Source organism: Alosa pseudoharengus, unplaced genomic scaffold (genome assembly GCF_046254945.1).
Source record: "Alosa pseudoharengus isolate Yale_2024_CS ecotype anadromous, Long Island Sound unplaced genomic scaffold, YU_APseudo_1.1 YU_APseudo_1.1_scf_8, whole genome shotgun sequence".
Lineage (NCBI taxonomy): Eukaryota > Metazoa > Chordata > Actinopteri > Clupeiformes > Clupeidae > Alosa > Alosa pseudoharengus.
Window position 1 is genome coordinate 23,111,812 of NW_027468870.1, and position 20,647 is coordinate 23,132,458.

General features: G+C 38.4%; 2 protein-coding genes across 5 annotated transcripts; one reads left to right on the plus strand and one right to left on the minus strand.

Annotated features, from left to right (window-relative positions):
* The first annotated feature begins 812 nt into the window (after positions 1-812).
* angptl5 (angiopoietin-like 5) lies at positions 813-19,910 on the plus strand. 3 transcript variants are annotated; one of them, XM_076273515.1, is made up of 10 exons: positions 2,838-2,859; positions 3,487-3,582; positions 7,589-7,701; positions 15,955-16,129; positions 18,167-18,270; positions 18,363-18,456; positions 18,564-18,667; positions 18,948-19,068; positions 19,160-19,345; positions 19,447-19,910. In XM_076273515.1, exons 3-10 carry the CDS (start codon positions 7,699-7,701, stop codon positions 19,764-19,766), a joined length of 1,107 nt encoding a protein of 368 aa, XP_076129630.1. In that variant the 5' UTR covers positions 2,838-2,859; positions 3,487-3,582; positions 7,589-7,698; the 3' UTR covers positions 19,767-19,910. The 3 variants fall into 3 exon arrangements, 2 of the variants coding, with proteins under 2 accessions (XP_076129630.1, XP_076129629.1); XM_076273514.1 differs by lacking the exons at positions 2,838-2,859; positions 3,487-3,582; positions 7,589-7,701 and adding an exon at positions 15,079-15,585; XR_012984521.1 differs by lacking the exons at positions 3,487-3,582; positions 7,589-7,701; positions 15,955-16,129; ... (4 more) ...; positions 19,160-19,345; positions 19,447-19,910 and adding exons at positions 813-1,104; positions 2,108-2,259; positions 3,394-3,476 and having other exon boundaries at positions 2,732-2,859.
* On the minus strand, positions 2,857-15,061 carry cfap300 (cilia and flagella associated protein 300). Of its 2 annotated transcripts, none has more exons than XM_076273517.1 (7): positions 14,809-15,061; positions 7,972-8,053; positions 7,804-7,873; positions 7,578-7,687; positions 4,163-4,335; positions 3,793-3,859; positions 2,857-3,639 (listed from the first exon to the last, which is right to left on the minus strand). In XM_076273517.1, the coding sequence occupies exons 1-7, from the start codon at positions 14,916-14,918 to the stop codon at positions 3,511-3,513; spliced, it is 741 nt and encodes a 246-aa protein (XP_076129632.1). In that variant the 5' UTR covers positions 14,919-15,061; the 3' UTR covers positions 2,857-3,510. The 2 variants fall into 2 exon arrangements, with proteins under 2 accessions (XP_076129632.1, XP_076129631.1); XM_076273516.1 differs by having other exon boundaries at positions 7,530-7,687.
* Positions 19,911-20,647: the final 737 nt, after the last annotated feature.

Genomic DNA, 20,647 nt, shown 5'->3' on the forward strand with positions numbered 1-20,647 from the left:
CAAAACACGTCCGTGAATTTAAGGATTTTAACCGCATGCTGTGAAGTTACATGCAGGTCTCTTTTACGGAGGAAACCCATGCTAAAATAAAACTATGTAGTCACGAATTTGATCGTGTTGGTATGAATATATGTTGTAGTATGTGATTCCTACAGTGTACAAAAAATATACTAACGTCTTAGAAACGTTGTAAAATGATTGAAATATATTAAGAAAGCCAGCGCTATGGTGATTTCTAGTATATTGATTTGTTTAGATCCAGTGAAATTGCTGCCTTGGCAACGCTACGTCATGGCTTCGGGACTCTATTGTAATAAAAAAGAAAGAAAAAAAAGATCACTATTTGTATAAAGCATATGTATAAAGTATGAATAGTGTTTGTGTTTTAACAGCCTTATTACTGCAACAGGATTGACCTATATTGATTTATGCTATTGCATACAGTCTATGGTTTTATGTTAATGGAGAGATCTGTAAAATATTTTTTTTTTTGTACATTTCCCCAACACCCGAAATCAGGGTAAATAAGATTAGGTATGACCGTTTACTCCACAGTATAGTTTCGTATAAAGGCATAACCAAAATAAATGTACAAGAGTTTCTCTGTGATCCCCACAAAAAGTAGTCTATAGCATAAATCAACTTGAAAATAAAAAGGCAGTTTGCACCATGAGTCATTATTGGGTATGGGACATTTCAGAAGTGGAACATTCTGTCTGGGTTGTTCCATGATTGGAAACTATACCATACTGTTTTCATTGGTGTTGTCGGCATTTCCTCTCGATAGATAATTTTAAAAAAAGCTTTGTGTAGTCATGCCTGAAAATGTCTTCATCATCTTTTAACATTTCAAATACAGTTCTGGATTCATTGCTTTGTTGTGTAGGCCTATTCTGTACAGTGCCGGCGCTCCGCACACGCACATCACGCACTGCGTGTAGGGCACCAAGTGTCTCCCTCTGGTGCCCCCCTCCCCACCTCCCAGCGGTCTGTTCGATTATGGCTCAATCTTTAGACAGACACCTTTGACATGGCCTCAAGAGTCGGGGGCGGAAAAAAAGAAAAAGAAGAGACAGCCAGATGATACTCGCGCGGAGCTTGCAGGTAAGACAATGTTTTAAATAAAAGAAAAATGTTAGTTTTGTGGCCCTTGCGTGTATGCATGTCTATGCTTTAAACGTTGTAACGTAAGCTCCTACTAGCCATGTTCATGTTCAAGTGTTACGTTGATTGATTGATGCTGGCTAGCTAGTTATTTTACGTTGTGGATGTGGATGGATTATCATGGGTTATTGAATGCAATTCAACACTCGGCTGTTTTCTGTTAACGTTAGCAATCGGTGCATAAGACTAGCAATCCTTCATCAGGTTGCTAGCTAGCAATGGTATTTCTGATTATGCTTAAACTGGGCTTGCTATTTCTTTTAGCCATCAGATATAGTCAGAACGTTAGCCTATTAGCCTAGTTTGCTTTGCATTCAGGACGCTTTTTCGGCGTTTGTTATCAATTATGATCAAACGATCTGATTGTGTAGTGAAAAAGTAACGCTACTGTGACACTTTCATAACGTAGGCCTAGATGAGTGGGAAACGGCTCTTGTTAAGGTGAACTTTGGAAAAACTCTGTAACTGAACGTGATGTGATTTTGCCAAATTAGACAGCTTTAGATAAGTTTAGTTGTTCTATGTGGTTATTTTCAAGAGGTTCATAGAGGGCGACAAAAGAGGTCTGGGCAGAATATAATAATTCTGTACGTAATTTGACAACTCTGTGAATATGGAAATCTACAAACACTGAGATTGTGGTTTTTTTTTTCTCCACATGTCACGTGGAAAAAAAAAACACAATCTCAGTGTTTGTAGATTTCCATATTCACAGAGTTGTCAAATTATGTACAGAATTATTATATTCTGCCCAGACCTCTTTTAAAGGTAAAATAGAGTTTTGAATTTACATTTTCACATAGTGTCACATGTGACACATAGGCCTAGGCTATATAAACCTAAAAGACTAGCCTAATGTGTGCAATATCTTTGTATGATGGTTCAATCAAAAATGCATTTCAGTAGAATCCCTGAATATTTTGTCTTGTATTTCTGAATGCAGGGTCAATGCTAAGATACATGCAAAGAGCAACTCAAGGCCAGGAGGAATCATTAGATCAACCATCAGTTCTAGTCCACAACACCAGCCACCAACCAGCTCTGCAGACTCTGCAACAACACTCAGCCCTGACCAACAATCATCAAATAGCCCAGGTACAGATACAAGTCGACACACAACTGCATCTGCTTCTGAAGGCAGAGTGAGTCCTGTCACTGAGGGGCCATCAGCAAGTGACACTGCAGAGACATATCTGCCCCCTCCAACTGATCCTGCTCTATGGTCAGCTCACATTTTAGATGCTGATGTGTGGAAATTGTGCGGAGAGGGCCTTTTAAAGTCAGCTCTGATTTTGTAAATAAAGAGAACCTAAGAAATGCTGAATGGTTGTTATTCCTTTGGTGGTGGTTGGTTGGTTGGGGGTAGGGGGCACCACCAAGCATTTGTGCTTAGGGCACCCAAATGGCTAGCGCCGGCCCTGATTCTGTATTTTTTCCATTAATGATCTGAATTCATTTAGTTTAGTTTTTTAAAAAAAAATAAGGGGTGGGGGGTGGCTGCTCCAATATTAGCTGCCAGTTTCATTTGGTCATAACTTAAATCCCTTTGTGTACTCTTTGTCCACAGTTGCATGCAGAAAAATCAGGACAGCTATGTAACTTTTACACTGCTGATAAGGATCCAGTGTATCGTACCACAGCTGTCTGAGTCTTACTAAAACGTAGAGCATTTAAACTGAAATGAGCCCTTTTATGGTAAGCCAAACTAAGTGTTATGACTAAGAAATTCCAGTATGAGTTAGTAAGTAAACCCATAGTCAGAGGTGTAATCAGATTCTTTATTATTATTCACAGCTCTGCCAGTAATGTGACAATTACAGTGCCTTCTTGTGCTTGACTGACACAAAGAGGACATTTGTGTGGAAAAGCAGACAAACTAGAACTAGTTAAACAATACCTACATATTTGTACCTAGCTGGTGATATTACAACAGTGGTGTAGAAATGTTGCAGAGATACAGTATCATCATATATTTTATGTAATGTCATGTTTGGCATCTACATCTGAAAGAACCTTGGACATCACAGAACAAATGCTTGAAGTCTGTATGCTGCCACCAAACATAAAACATTCAGAAGTTGTACTTAACAAAGACAGTTCCAGAGACAGTTCCACAATGTTTTGTTGGCTCGCTATCACAAGTTATGCCAAACGTTACAACATTTGAACTCATGTGGCGCCCTGTATTTTCACAACTGTTCTCCTCTGTTTGGCACACATACTTTGCAGGTATTATTAACATGTCACACAAGCTCATACGGATATCATTACGCGACTAAGCTGGTCAGCAATACTATGTGATAAACTCCCAATCTAATACAGATTGAAGCGATGTGGTATACCAGCCTATGAAAGCTGCCCAGTGCCAAAGGAGTGATACAAGACATACACATGCCTCTTGAGAGGATCAACACAGAGGTAAGCAAAGCTTTGCTCCGAGTTCAGACTGTCAGGATAGCACAATCCAGAGGCATCCTGTCAAAACAGTAAGACAAATAATTTCTTCATAAATCCCATGGGAGTCTAAGACAGTGATGTAATCATAGAGATCTAATATTTAAGTCTAAAGATCTAATATTAAAGGTAATATATAAACCAAGGTTTGGAAAAATAAATCTTTATACATACATAAGTGGAGACTTTTAAAATGGTCGAGACAATGTTGATTTGTTTTGTATCTCGGTCTTTCTGCACACTAGAAAACAGAAAACAAAATATGTATGAGCCTAAATTGCCCATCATTTGCATTCAACTGATATTGGCTTTTGCCACCTAACAATTTTGAACATACACAGGAAAAGCAGCATATGATATAATCTAATTGTTTAAGTTTAAGTTAATGTTTATGTTTAAGTTTTTTTCCAAGTAAACATCCAGCTGTAATGGCAACATTAGCATACTTTAAATAAGTTGCCTTGGCAAGTAGAGTGATGAAGCAAGCAGATAAAACTGTACAGGATGCAAGCAATTTAACTGTATAGAAATTACTCTAACTTACCTAACTAAATCTTTATAGATTACTTTCACAGTGTCCAGGTATGGATTGATACTATCCTCATACTGACACAGTTCACCACCAAGACATATATGTTTGAAAAGCTTGAAGATAAACTCTTCTCGATCAGCAGGTCTTATTAGATCATATTTATCGGAGTCCTCTACAGTCAAGACCTTAGAGAAGAGAAAATATAATTAACACTGAAATACTATGTAAGGCTAAGGATATGTAGGTTATATGAGCATTCAAGTCAGTGACATTTTAGAATATGAAAACAGCAACAACAAAAAAAAAAAAAAAAAATTTTTTTTGTCTGAATGTACATACAGTATGTAGCCTAGTTTTCAATGTAGTAGGTGCCCCTTATATAAGATAACAATTTACTGCATTTTATGTAACTGTATTCAGTCCTTTATAAATGTCATTTGGCAAAACAGTTATTTCCATGTTATATTAAAATCATTGTTAATGATACACTCATAGTAAAAATGTAATTCTTCCATAGTAAAGAAACTACAAAAAACTGCATGTTGCCCTGGTGATTTAGATATTAACAGTACGATTTCTTATGGGTCTACCAATACAAGTCAATACTTTAAAATGTTTACCTAGAGACTTGTACAAATATGCCAAGGATAAAAGTTAATCATTTTAAAACCATTTTTATCATTTTTCTGGCATTTGTCTTCATTAACTCTCCATTGACTGTTTTACCCAAGACATTTTGCCACTTTCATTCTATAAAAATCAGTCAACTTTGTATTTTTTTGTATGTACATTGGTCAGTGGAAGTGATGTGAGATTTATGTCTCTGACCAATACAGACCTTTTTCTCATAGACATCTAGTGAACTCAGTAGATTATCTGTTGGGTCATTTTAACTAAAAATGGCTAATATTATGGATGATGCTCCATTCAAATTCAAGACAGTTAAGGACAAGCAGAAAGCACCATGGAAACAAAATCCAGCGATTAAAATCCTAAAAAGAGAGTGTAGGAAGACCGAAAGAAAATGGCGCAAATACAAACTTTAGATCCACTATGAAATCCATAAAGACATGGTCCGCATGTATAATTCTGAAATAAGCAAAGCAAGACAGTCTTTCTTCTCAAATATCTCTCGCATACTATTTTCAACTGTGGAGAAGTTAACACCCCCCCCCCCCCCCCCCCCGTCACAATTAGCACCTGAACTTGTCTCAACTAATAAATGTAATGAGTTTGCATCTTTTTTCAAAGGCAAAATAGATCAAATCAGACTGAACATATCTTCTCAACAACTTACTCAACATCTGGAACTTCCAGGGTCAAGGGAAGGGGTACTTAACTTTATGTCAGAGTTTAGTTTGATAGACTATGAAACGCTCTACCTAACATTTTTTAAAATCTGTTCTTCACCTCATAGCAGCAGATGTGCTTCACATTGTAAATGCATCATTACTGTCTGGCACATTTCCCAAGTCCTTGAAAACAGCTGTTGTAAAGCCCCTTCTCAAGAAGAATAACCTCGATGCCACCATTCTAAACAACTACAGGCCCATATCCAATTTACCTTTTATTGGCAACATTATTGAAAAAATAGTCTCTAATCAAGTAACCACCTTCCTAACATTAAATGGATATTTTGATTACTTTCAGTCAGGTTTTCAGGCAAATCACAGCACTGAAACAACTCTTATTAAGGTTTTAAATGACATACGGCTCAATACAAATGCAGGCAAAACATCAGTCCTAGTGTTATTGGACCTTAGTGCATCCTTCGACACTGTTGATCACAACATATTACTACACAGATTAGAGCACTGGGTTGGACTTTCAGGTATAGTCATCAACTGGGTCAAATCATACCTACAAGAAAGGAGTTTGTTTGTTGTCATCGGCAACTGTACCTCTACGCCAACGTCCTTGACCTGTGGTGTCCCCCAGGGATCAATCTGGGGGCCACTATTATTCAACCTCTATTTTGCTCCCACTAGGACAAACCATCACAAACAATTTGATTTCCTATCATATCTATGCCGATAACACCCAACTTTACTTAGCTCTTTCACCTAATGACTATGGTCCCCTTGAATCTCTTTGTCAGTGTATTGACAAGGTTAACAACTGGATGTCTCAACATTTTCTTCAGTTGAACAAAGAAGAAACTGAAGTAATTATATTTGGTAAAAAAGAGGAAAGACTTAAGGTTGCCACTCTCCTTGATATTAAAGGGCTTAAAGCAAAGGATACTGTTAGAAATCTTGGTGTCATAATTGACAGTGATCTAAATTTAAACAGCCACATGAAAGCAATAACTAAATCAGCTTTTTACCACCTCAAAAACATTGCCAAACTTAGAGGGCTAATGTCTAAACATGATCTAGAAAAACGTATTCATGCATTCAACCACAGTAGGGTTGACTACTGCAATGGGCTTTTCACAGGCCTTCCTAAAAAGACTATCAAACAGCTTCAGATGATACAAAATGCAGCGGCTAGGGTTCTCACAAAAACTGAAAGAATTGACCACATTACTCCAATACTTAAGTCCCTGCATTGGCTTCCAGTAAGTCACAGAATTGACTTTAAAGCACTTCTGCTTGTTTATAAATCATTAAATGGAACGGGGCCAAATTACCTAGCAGACATGCTTCAGCAGTACACACCTTCCAGACCTCTCGGGTCTCAGCAGAAATACTTGTTAGTAAAACCTACTGTTAGAACTAAACATGGTAAAGCAGTGTTCAGTTGCTATGCAGTTCAGCTCTGGAACCAACTTTCAGATGAGATCAAAGTTGCCCCAACTGTAGCCAGTTTCAAATCTAGACTTAATACCAAACTTTTCTCAGATGTTTTCTGCTAACTGATCACTTATTTTTTACATTTCTAAATCTGGGAAAGTCATTTTAACATTTTATATGTTATATTATATATATTATATTATATTTATATGTTATATATGATATTTAACATTTTAATAGTTTATATGTTGTTTTTTAAGTTTTAATTATTACTTTTTTAAACACTTTTAAATTATTGCCCTTTTATGCTTTTATGTACATGACCTTGTGTGTTTTATGTTTTCTTATTATTATTATTGTATTATTATTCTTTACTTCTTAAACTATTCTTTGACTATTGCCCTTCTATGCTTTTATCAGCTATTCCTGTTTGCTTTTGTTTATGTAAAGCACATTGAATGACCTCTGTGTATGAAATGCGCTATATAAATAAAGTTGACTTGACTTGACTTGACTATATAAAATCGTAGCTTGCGGAAGTAGAAATGTGGGCATCTTGTCATTGATCCATTCATTTCAAACTTACAAAAAAACTACATTCTAACAAATAAATCGAATACATGAATGAATACAATCAGGCATACATTTCTCAACTCATCAAAGTCTCCATAAATTTCATGGTAACACTTCACTATGTGTCCAGATGGTCGCAATACTCCACCAGAATTCAGAGGGTCAAAAATATCCATCGAAACCTTTGAGCATGGGATAACCTCAACATCCACACGAGTCACTTTACTACCTGTGAAAACAATGGTAAGTAAATGATTATGGCAATGAAATCACAGAGTAGGCTATGCACCATCTACATCTCTGGTTTTTCTCCAATCAGTTCTCAAATCAGAACAACAGTCATACCTAGGGATGTCCAATATCCAGACTGTAAGACCTTTAAGTTCTCCATCACGCAAGGGTCTTGAAAAAAATCCTTAATATAAAAACAGAGATAAATCCTTCAAAAATATGCTTCTTTGATAAACATTTTCGAACACTACTGTATCATACCAATTCCAAGGTTACACTTACCAAAACAAACTCCTCCTTTTTGTATGGATAAAACATTTGGTCGAAGTTAAAGGCCTGGGCTGATATTCTCCCCAACATTGACCTGTCATGAGTAATTCATGTATTTATCATGTAGGCCTATTTAATGAAATTAAACTCATGAATATGATTTCCAAATGAACAAGGGTGGACAAAGCACACAATTCCTTTACTTAAGTTAAAGTAGGCCTATAGATGCACCTTGTCAAATATAACTCCAACACAAGTGAAAGTTGCTAAGTCAGATATTTACTAAGCTGAAGTACAGAAGTACTTGCTTTTAAAAATACTTAAGTATTCAAAAGTACAAGTATTTGTCCTTTTTAATGTGTTGTAATGCAAAATGCAATTATTTAGCAGTTTATTAATCATTTACTGATGTAAAGATCTAGCTATGATATTGGAAAAAATTAACTTCAATATGGTCTATTGCATTATTGCAATGCCCTGCCTGCCTTTCATGCTATCACAGGATGCGATACTACGGTACTTCTGTCTTGGCAGAACACTAAAAAAAATCCCATTTCAAAGTTTTCATTGGGCACCATAGTCTTGGCATAGGTGACCTACAATTAAGCAGTACCACCTGTGCTGATGTGGAAGCCTTCATTTGCAAGGTTTTCAAAGCTGGCTCATGCACGTCATCAAACAGTGCCAGGGCCTCTATTTGCTCAGGCTGTTCCTTTGGAGAGATTGCCCCCAAGCCATGATGCATTATCATTCCATATCAAGAGGGCGCACTACCAAGCAGCTGTATGGCTCCAAGCAAATCAACTAAGACCTGCACTGCCTCCACCGGAAACTATGGGGTGGTCGAATTGAGAAAGACGCTCTTTTGCTTCTCACTTCCCTTCCTTCTGTGCCTCAGGCTGTTATCAATCTTGTTACATGCCGTTGCAGCACACAGTGTAAAAGGACGACTAAGCACACTAATGTCACAGCCTAGCCATTCTCATGGTGGCCATTTTGGGAAAAAAATGTGAAATGCACATGGACTGGCAGTTAATGTTTTGTTTTGTCTTGTTCCTGTCTATTTGTTTTTTGTCTGTTCATATTCTCTTTGGGACAATAAAATAAAAATGAAGTTAAATCTATAGGCCTATAGGCAAAAGAAAAAGTGAATTCAGCACAACAATTTACCAAACAAGGCCATTTGTTAACTAATATTTTAGTACATTTCTTTGCTTATGAAGCTGAGAAACTGGGTTCAGCTGGGACGCTTACAGCCCCAAAGTTCAATGACCTCTAGAGGTCACCAGAGGTCTGATAGAGCTTGTCATATTGCAGATTTTAATTCAGCACATCCAAATTGACAAAGTAAGTAAGACTGGTTGCCAACTTTGTCTCAAAAATCCCTGTGGGTGTCACAATTCTGGATTTTGGCACCAGTCTAATATCTCAAATGTGGCGGAGTCAAGTACAGCATTTGCATTTCAAATGTAATTGAGTAAAAGTTACAAGTTACCAAAAACATTAATACTCAAGTAAAGTGCAGATACTCCAAAATCATACTTAAGTGACCTAAAGGCCTAGGTTATCAAGTATGTACTTAGGCTAGTTACTGTCCACCCCTGCAAATGAACTTATTGAGCTAACATTATCCAGCCGTACATTAAGTTTTACAAAGTTAATATTGCATAGTAATAGTAATACCCTAATGTATCATGTCTGTAATTTAGTTTGTAACATTATGGCATTGCACGCATAAAAGCATCTAAAACTTAAGGTCACGATCGTAACCCCGGTTCTCTGATAGCATGAGTGAGGTATTTTAACTAAAGTTACCTCTTCTGAGGGGGTGAACGAATGCTTGAAAGAGAAGCTGAAACCATAGACAATAAAAAACACGTAGAGTGGGGGAAAACGCCCCTTTGGGGTAAAACGCCCCCCCCCCCCCTATATTTCACAAACTAATCACTAGATGAAGTAAAATGTTGTTGTTTTTATTTCTATGCACTATGTTGACAATAGTAATGTATAAGTACCCAACATAAAATGGATGCATGCTCTGTACTTGAAGAAAACAAAAGAAAAATTGATTTTTAGGCAAGTGTTCTAATATTCAGCAGTCACTAAAACAAAGTTGTCTATTGCCAATATATTGATCAAATATAGTAGCTTGTAATCAATTTATTGATGATATTTTATTGCTTCACAATATATTTTGTTTACTTTAGTTGTTTACTTTTGGTTTTGCTATTAATGTATGAGGCATTGCTTTGACAGGGTGGGGGCATTTTACCCCACCCTTGGGGGGCGTTTTACCCCATCGCTGGGGCAAAACGCCCCTTTTGCACAATTTTTGTTGTTGTTAAAATACTAATTAACTGTTAACTCTGGACAATTTTCATATTTGGTTTATAATTCATGACATTGTCACTCAAAACTAGGATAGCAATTCTACATATATTTAGCTTTTTGTTTCACAGTAGGCCTAGTATCACATATTCCTTAAGGGGGGCGTTTTCCCCCACTCTACCCTATCGATAGACATGAAAATAAGTACTGTAAGGGATAATGTAATTATTGGGAAAACTAGATGTACCGCGTAGCGGTACAAAATATGACCGCCGCTCAGTCCTGCACATCCATTCCGCGAAAATAAATCATATTAATGAATTTGTCTCCATCTTCTTCTCCATCCCCCACTCTTGAAACTTTTGTGTATTCTTGTTTGGAATGTGTGTTTGCACACATTCCGCACACAAAGTAGCCTACTGGTAGCCTGGCGGGCCATCCTATATCATTGAAATGTATAGCTGCAAAGGTGAATAGATTTGTTTCTGGGCCAAAAAATCTGTAACATTGTTATAAAACCTTTAAAATCTCTAAACAATCACAAGTAGGGCAGTTCATCACAGTCCATCCATTGCAACTGGACTGATGAAAGGTACACCTGTAGGCTACATTGTATTTGGGAAAAGCAGAAGGTAGCAGCATAATGTATTTATTTATTTATTATTAAATAAGTCATGTCATGGATTTTTGTGAATGTTTCTTCTTCTACATATGCATAAGTTTAGTCATCTAGTTCAAATGATATTCAGCTTTATTGTCAATGCACAAATTAAATACCAGTAGTCTAAAACAAAATGCCGTTTTACCCAGTGGTGCAAATAACTGACATGTCCAAAATGGCCTTCATGAAATGCGTTGCGAGACTGTTCATACACATTTTAACGGGCAAAGTTGAAGAGCTACTGTCCGTTATTGTTTGTGCAAATAATACGCTGATTCATGTTCCCTTGCATTTTGCAACCATGATGAGGTCCATGGTTAAGCTCAATCTTTTGACGCAATCTTTTGATTTTCACCCAGCCTAGTCCATGGTAGGCGCCCGATAGAAATATTGTTTAATTTTGCGATTGAGATATCCACGCACTGGCGCCCCCCCTGCGACGTGTTCGCCCCCCGGTTTTAGAGCTATTCTAAATGCAAAAATCCATAGAGGGAGTTATGACAAAACCGTGACTGTTAACAAACTATAAGCTATATAAGGTAGGCCCTATGCTAGGCCTATTACACAACACAAATTGTCACTAGGCTATGCTGGCGACCCAAATAAAATCTCCGTTGGAACCAATGGCTTACACCTTACAGTATCAAGCTGCCACCTCTTGGCGAAAAGTTAATAGTTTTGCATATCAGTAGTAATACATTTCACGTAGCTGTGAATCACGGAAAGGGCGAATGAAGTGGACACTTCTAAATGGAACCCATCCCACTGTACAGTAGCTCAAGGTCTGTGGCTAAAGCAGCCATAATGAAAGCGTTATCATTGTTTGGATACTTCACACACACGTGTTTTTTAATCGCATAGACTACAACTACCAAGCTGGAATCAAAGCACATCGACTCCCCTCTCACACCCTAAACACGCACTTCGAACAAACAAAAAGCGCCTCAGTCTCACGGAATATCCAAAGGCAAAACTGTATCTGACCGGTGTAACGTTGGTACTAAATCATCCATCGCAAAGAATGATTTTTGTAGCACGTGCAAGAAATATGTGTAGGTACAGCCCTGCCCTGAATACATCTCAACGTGCGCTCTAAAACATCTGGTTTAAATGGAGATGTAGATCATCACGGGTGCGTTAATAAATCTACATTGCGGCGAGTTGACACAAATTATTCACTTTGACGAATTTATGTAGTTTCAGTTACTTTACTTTGAGCCATGCTCGTCCTTACTTGAATCACCTTTGAAAATAGAGGATTGAAGTAGTCTATATGGGTGTTTGGGAATGAACGTTGACTCAGATGCTTTTTGAGACCTTGAGCTGAAATGTCCCAGCCCGGTGTTTAGGGTGCATCATAGACAGGTGCCTGCATCTTTCAGGTAGCCTATATATTTTCCATTAAAAAAACATCACGTAGCGAACGTGTTGTGGTTAACTCACTTAGCTCCTGTTAGTAGCCTAGGTTATGGTCATAAGCAAATGAGATGACAGTCGAAAGATACAATTAGTGCTGTTATCGATTTGCTTGGTAGCCTATAAACGCATTTATGGTTTTCTACAAATACATCAATAATCAAATTGGCCTCCATCACTCAACCATGCTAATGGTAACATTATTTTACCTACGTTCTGCTATTGATAGGATTAACGTAGCCTACCTGCAGTAAAAAACAAGCATGTCCGATAAACATTCTCAGATTTATTTCGGCTTCAAGAGGAAATGGGAATTACATGTCATGCAGAAATCATCCTACCTTAGACGTTCTCTGCGGTAAACTACTGTATCCTACAGTCTTGTCCTTGTAGGAAGCTTAGTGTCTTTCCAACCCACTTTAGATTAACTTCCAACAAAATTACGTCTCACTGCAACGATGCGCCATCTAGTGGACAAACGACTACTTATCGCCAATACTGGAAATGCAGTCATGATGATGATGATGAATATTTATTTTGGCTTTCTTTTAATCCTACTGAATTTGTAATTATGTATCGGCCGTTCTAATACTGATAGTATGTGGGTGCCTGTGTGTGTGTGTGCATGTGTATATGTGTGCACCACCATCTACAGGCCAATGAGTGTACAGTCACTAAATGTACACATAACTTAATTTTTTAGACCCCCCCCCATGGATGAAATTCTACGAAACTTGGCATACCCCCAGAGAATGTCAGGTTAATCATACACATACAATTTGGTGCAGTTCTGAACGTCTTTACTGAAGAGAGGGGCGATTAAAGCAGAATGATATTGCATTTTCATTTTTTACCTGGGGGGTGCAAATCACAAATGAGTGATTATGGGCTAGGTTGATGTGGGCCCTTGAGACCAACATACCATAAAAATGTCTTCATCCTCGGTGCCACGGTTCAGGTAGTTATTTAGGAAAAACTGCATTTTTTGGGTTTCGGGGGGCCCAGCGCGGAGGGGGAGTGGCCCCCGGGGACCAAACGAAAATTTTCCGTAAAAGTCTAGTGGGGCTACATACCCACCAAATGTCATGTGCCCCGGTGTTTCGGTGCCCCGGGTATCGTTGACCAAAATTTCAGTAAGTAGATGACGAAAAAAAAAAAAAAAAACTTTGACAATCCCTATATGACCGCTTCGCTAGCGGCGGTCATAATAAGTTCCACTCCCGACAGGGCGAACCGGACCCCGACGCGCAGCGGACTTGTACTTTTGAATGCTTAAGTATTGTAGCGTCGGTGGATGTACATGTTTAACGTTGAATGAGTGTCTCCCAGAATGCAGTGCGAGTGAATGGTAGAATGTGTAATGTCGGTTATAATAGTTGTAGTTACGTTTAGCATGTTGTGTATTTGTTAGCGTGTTAGTCTCTTTAGTTGTACCTCATGTGCTTATCCTCGTGTTGATGTGTGTGGTAAACCCTTATTGTGTGTAGCATGTGCGGCTGAGACTACCCCTGTGTTGCCCTATGTAGCTGTCTGTGCCCGTAAGAGTCTTCCTGTTCCAATAAATGGCCGTCCTGGCCAAAGGTGAATCTTGTCTGAGGGTGAGATCGCTACAGTATTTTTAAAAGCAAGTACTTCTGTACTTCAGCTTAGTAAAAATCTGCCTTAGCAACTTTCAATTGTGTTGGAGTAATATTTGACAAGGTGCATTTATAGGCCTACTTTGACTTAATTAAAGGAATTAATGCACGGTCGAGGTTGTAAAACGGCCCCGACGCGAAGCGGATATCGTAAGTGCATTATTTTCTGTGAACAGACCACCGTATGACCATGGAGTCCATTATCCCGCTTATTCTACTGTTGTTGCCACTTGCGTTGTGTTCATTTCCTGCTCTAGAATCTTTGGTTAGTTCTAAATGGATGGTTGCTACCATGGTTGCTACGGCCAAAGGCCAGTCGTTAGTTCTATCTCTCCCGTTGTCAAGCAGGCGTATCCCAAGATTCTGATGAACTTTAGCTTTGAAACATCGCTATTTTACTCAGCCTGCTGTCATCCATCTAGCTAGGTAAAAGCCACCTCTGTCATATGCTACAATGTTGCCATGTTTTGAACGTCTGCATTTCACAGCTCGGATGCAACGCGACAGTTCATTTAAACTTCACAACGAGTTCGGCGAATTAATATACAAGTGTGATACGGCCAAAAAAATGGATCTACTTCATAGGTGTGCAAATAACATACGGTTAATGATCGTACTAAATTACGTAGGACAATGGGAAATTCAACCAAGCAGTGGAATAAGTAACACTATGTTCTGCTAACGTTATCGATAGCTTACCCAATGGCGTATAACATTACATTTTGCCTTAAGTTTGTGAGCAAATAGCGCTGAAACTAAACAGATATCGTCACTCATCAATAAACTACTGACAGAATGAACTATTACCATTTCAGGAAGCGTCTCGAAATTTCAGGATTTTGGAGAAAAGGGAAGTTTTTGTTAGAAAGTAAATTGAAGACATATTTCTGATCAAAGGTTATCTGTTCCCCAGCCATGATGTTGTAAGCGGATCACTATGGAAACGGTCCACACATTCTTCGGCGCGTGCGCCAGTTGGTGGAGAAGTTTTGCTGAACATCACTGAAGTCTAGTAGCCTAGCCTAATATTATTTTTAGCGGTATGGTCTTGGCTTTGTTAGAGAAATGAATTCAAATGTTTTGAATCTCAGAATTCTCATTGCCATCTTATCTATAAAAAAGACACTTAAAACGACATATGGTTTCCAATAGCAACTTCAACACAGGTCTATGCTACTATCCTCAAAAGCTTGGATGGACTTCAGGAGCTCGGGCATAATCTATCAAGCGGAAGGAATGCATGTGGCTGCAGACAACCTTGAAACCCTGCTGCTGCCCACTGGGGGACATGGAGATGGAGTGTCAAATTTCCTTTCACATCTGGTTTTAATAGGCTGTACAGGATGTTGTCAAGCAGTCAGACAAGAGCAGTTAACTATTGATATTATAGCTGGAATTCTTTTGACTGATGTAGGTTAGAGAAAGTGGGCTGGCTAAAGGTAGCCTACATCCCTTACCTTTTCTCTGCTCTCGCCAATGACAGAGAAATACCCTCAAGCTATTTGCAGGGCTTCTTGACCATTTAACATGATTTGGATCATTTTGGTGTCACTGCTGTTGTTACCTGTTTTACCTCCATCTACTGTAAGTTCTCCCTCTTATATTTGGCCTGCAGGACTATTTCTTAAGCAAATGTGTAGCCTAGTCTTTTTGGTGCATTTATTTGGGTAATACAAAAACAATATCAGCATGTCTTGTAACAATTGTTCTGCCTTAGTTGTATGTTTTAGCAGCCAACTTAAAATAGGCTTATGTCTAATAACTGTTGAATGAGACATATTTGTATTAAAAAAATGCTCATTTCCCCTTTTAAATATTGTCTTTGTTACATAACAATGAAATCAATGTAATTAGTAAAGATAGGTGACTGAACCTTACGGTAAAAAACAGATATGTGTGATTGTGTAGGCTATCTTATAAAGCAGTGTTTTGTTTTATTGTGTTCTGAAACAGAGCTCAGACAATGCAACTACAAATCAGTCTCTGGAGATAACTGATGATGATGATGGCCATGATGTCACTCTCAAAAGTGACAAGAATCCCCCTGCGGCCAAGTATGGAGAAAAGTGTACAATGCCTTGTGAACTGGCAGCTAAGTTCATGAAGGAGGAAAGGCACTCTCTATGTAGTATGTATGTTACAGACAAGGTGTCACCTACATTAGTCTACACAACGTGGATGTTTTGCTTACAGTATAGAGAACAAGCTGTAGGCTACATATTTAATGACATTTATGTACTTTAGAAATGTAAAGTACAAGTAAAGGTGTTATAAGTAAGACATCTATTGTAATAAATCATAAAATTACCAGAATATGCAATCAGAGATTAAAAAAACATGTTATTTTCAAATACTGGCTTCACTAACAACAATGATACAGCCAGAATATTCATAATTCAAACTTTCATTTGCAGACTGCAATTACTGTTTTTGTTTTGATTTTGCATTTTGGCCTGCTGCGCCACCCTCCGCCAATTTACCAATCAAGCATTTTGACCTTTGAATTGCCAGATTAGCTAAATTAGATGTTACATGGTTTCTAAGCTAAAACCTTTTTGTCACATACAGCAAACATGTAAAAAATGTACATGTAAAACTGTAAAAATACGCGGTCTCTGTAGACAGGCTTCAAAAAAGCCAACAAAAACAGCCTGGTGTAACCTGGGGGGTATTCCAAGTACGTGGTTTAGTGATAAGCCTGGGTAAATTAACTCAGAGTAAGTGGTAAACCTCCTACAAGAGCCCTATGGTATTGTTTTGTTAGGAGAATGAAGCCACAGCTAGGGCTGGGCGATATGGACCAAAACTGATATCCCGATATTTTGGGGCTGATTGGCGATATACGATATCGATACGATATTGATATTTCAAACAGAAAGAGCAAAGTGCTTCATATATTCACTCAACACAACAATTATGACAACACAGCCAGTTTTAATTATATTAATTTCAGACTGCTCTAAGCTGTGCAAAGAAGTGTAAACAATAACATAGGCCTACAATAGGCATAGGCTACAGTTGCTCTGATAAAGCTGCGCAAATAACAAAAGACCAAAAGTTGACCCTGACTGACAACGCAGGCCTACATTGTACTGCACAATGCAATAGGCTATTTTGGGCACAACAATATTGAAAAAACCTGCAGTTTTGTCACACAATGCAGTTTTTTTACCTGTAAGGGTTTGATAGGGCCTAGATGACAAGCAAATGTAGACTATGATGGCCTAGACATGTTGCTATCAACAACAAAAAAAGTTTTTAGAAATTAGGCTACTTAAACAACGTAACTGAGTCACTCATCAAGAGTGTGATAGACGCTACCGTCGTTTTGTATGCGTTCATTTTTGCATGTTCCGGTTAGTAAGAAAAATCCCTATGCACGATTGAATGGGGTTTCAGGAATCATAAAAAATATGCCCTAACTGCTCGCGAGTCGCGTGCATATCCGCTTAATAAAATCAGCGTTTATGTTGTCTCCCTGAGGACTTTACATCTGCTACTGTCGCTAAACGCAACCATTCATCAGTGTATTTAAATTAGCTAGGCTATGTACCAAAAATGACATTTTACCGTGAGTCGAAGAGCTGTAGCTGCTAAACAGTGTTGTAACTTAAATCTGCGTGTACAAAACCGCTTGGAGCTCCAGTGGAATTTTGATTTCACAACGAGAATTCTCGGTCTAGCCGTTGATGTGCCGACGGAATAGGCATCAGCACCAACCTCTGATCAAGGTAAACAAAATCTGACTCAGTGTCCGTCATGTTTGAAAGTTTGTAGTGCTGCGAGGGAGAACGTGCACACGCAAGGGGCGCAGTTGAGCAGAGCTGCGGCTATCTGAATGGTCTGAGCACAGAAGAGCAAGTGGCTTTGATAAAATGGCCCATTATTTGACATAATACCGGTATTACGATAATGTCTCAACTACATATCGTTTTCAAAAATATATCGGTCCGAGTCGTAATACCGATATATCGCCCAGCCCTAGCCACAGCTCTTCTATTAGGAGGTTTACCACCTACTCTGAGTTAACTAACCCAGGTTTAGGGCACCTTAAATGCTCTCAAATGTTTTTATTTTGGACGGCAATGCTCGTTTTAAACACTAGTGGTCGTTCTTACATAATGAGCATCTTTAAGTGTAATGTCTTTTATCCTGAATGTTTTAGGTGACCTTCAGCATTCAATTGTTTCATACACAAGGAGTACTAGAAAGATGATCAGAGATTTAATTGATGAACAGCAAAAATCCTTAGAATTACTCTCCAACCAGGTACAGCCATATCCAATGCGCAATTTGTTGAAAACACTCTTGCATGACAAGATTTCCATGAACATTTAAATGATTGATGCTTGCATTTCAAGGTGATGGAACTCACATCAAAAGTTAGCTCACTCAGCTTGGAGGTTCAGCGGAGCAACACTGAAACATTATCAGTGAAGCCAGTACAATCCCATGGTAATAGCCCACAGAGTGTTGTTGTAGATGTTCAATGTTATAACCAATATGAAGTTCCTTCAATCTGTCGCTTTTGTCAATGTTTGCATTTTTTGTCAATTTCCCAGGACGGGATTGTAGTGACATAAAAGAGACACTCGATGCATCCGTTTCCAAAATACCTAGTGGGATCTATATAATCCATCCAGAAAATATAGAGTATCCATTTGAGGTAAACAATTTCGGAAAATAGTGGCTAATATGCTGATGATTTTGTAAACAGCTGCCTTTTAAGTAACTCTCTTATTACTTCAAGATTACAAGAATAAAGTGAAATGTAAATAAACATGTAAATATATTGTTTTCATACATAATTATTTTTTCATTAAGACTATTTTGTCTAGACCACAGCAGTGTTTTTCTTTTTCAATAGTTAAATGCAACATGCTAGCACTTATTGTTGTTAATTACTGAATTGCTGAAGATATAAAATGCAAACGTTTGTTTTGTAGGTTTTTTGTGAGATGGATTACATGGATGGTGGGTGGACTGTTGTGCAAAGGAGGACTGACGGTCTTACTGACTTTAAACGACCGTGGTCAGACTATATCAATGGATTTGGCCACCTGCCAGGTCAGAGCTCCACATTCCCTTGTAGAAAAGTCTCTGAATGAATAAGCTGCAACTCAAATTTGTGCCTTTTTTGTCTTTTGTTTTGGTGTAGGAGAACACTGGCTAGGTCTAAGGAAGATATTCAATATTGTCAGCCAAAAACAGACCCCTTTCCAACTCCACATTGCCTTCGTTTCACAAGATGACTCCACTGCGTATGCTTCTTATGACAAATTTTGGATTGAAGATGAGACCAACTTCTTCAGAATTCATCTTGGGAGATACGCTGGCAGTGCAGGTAATATGTTTGAGATTCATTTAGTGTCAAAACTACATTTCTGCAAACTGAAATATTTTAAACACATTAAGTTTATTTTAAACAAACATACAATCTGGCAGGTGATGCTTTCCGTGGGTATGAGCAAGAAGAAAATCAGGAAACAGCGCCGTTTAGCACATCTGATGTGGATAATGATGGATGTAATCCAACTTGCACATTTGACGGAAATGCCGTGGAGAGCTGTAGTATCCATCAGAATGGCACAGGCTGGTGGTTTAACCAGTGTGGGCGTGCAAATCTAAACGGATCCCCGTCGGACCAGGATCAAGCCACTATCCCAAACATGCGCTGGGAAACTTGGACTAAAAACGGCATTCCAGTACAGATTAAGTCTGTGACCATGAAGATAAGGAGAATGGTCATTCATCAAAATAATTAGTTGCATTAGAGGAGTATTTTGATTTTACACTGTTATTGAAAGGAAGTTGAAATAAGTGTTTCAACCTGATTGTGTTGTAGATACCATCCCATCAGATTATAAAATGGAACTAGCGTCAACAATAAAAAAGAAACATGTTTGCATATTGAATCATGGTTTGAATAATGTTTTAAAAAGAACGGTGAGTCATTTTCATGGAGGGAAATATCATTCATAACAATGAAAAAAGAATATAAAACATTGCTGTGGAATATGAAATACCATATAGGTAGTGATATTTGTTTCAGTACACCCATGTACTCTACACTCATGCAATGCATGTGAAAGACAATATGTACTATCTATTTCTCAGGACTTGTGCATGAAAATAAATTGGCTTGGGACCATTGAAGGGCAGTGATGAGTCCACCTACAGGAGGGAGGTGTCACTATAGTCACATGGTGTGAGGCTAACAACCTCACACAGAACATCCACAAGACCAAGAAGATGGATGTGGACATGAGAAGTTGTGAGTTCCTTTGCATCCACATATGTCAAGACTTAAAGTGGATAAAGAACACGGCACAGCTGGCAGAGACAGCCAACCAGAGGATGTACTTCCTGTGGCGACTTAAGACTTTTGGCATGTCATCACAGATCCTCAACAACACTAACCTGCTGCATAGCTGTGTGGTTTGGCATGAGCACAGCACAAGCGAGGGTGGTAAGGCTAGCCGACAAGATCATAGTGACATAACTCCTGTCCAGGACATATTGGAGAAGAGGATCCTTAAATGGAAGAATGTCCTCAGTGATCCCACCCATCCCACCCACAAAATTCTTTGTCCTCATGAAGTCTGACAAGCATCCAGCATATTCTCAAAGGTTGAGAAACAGTCAC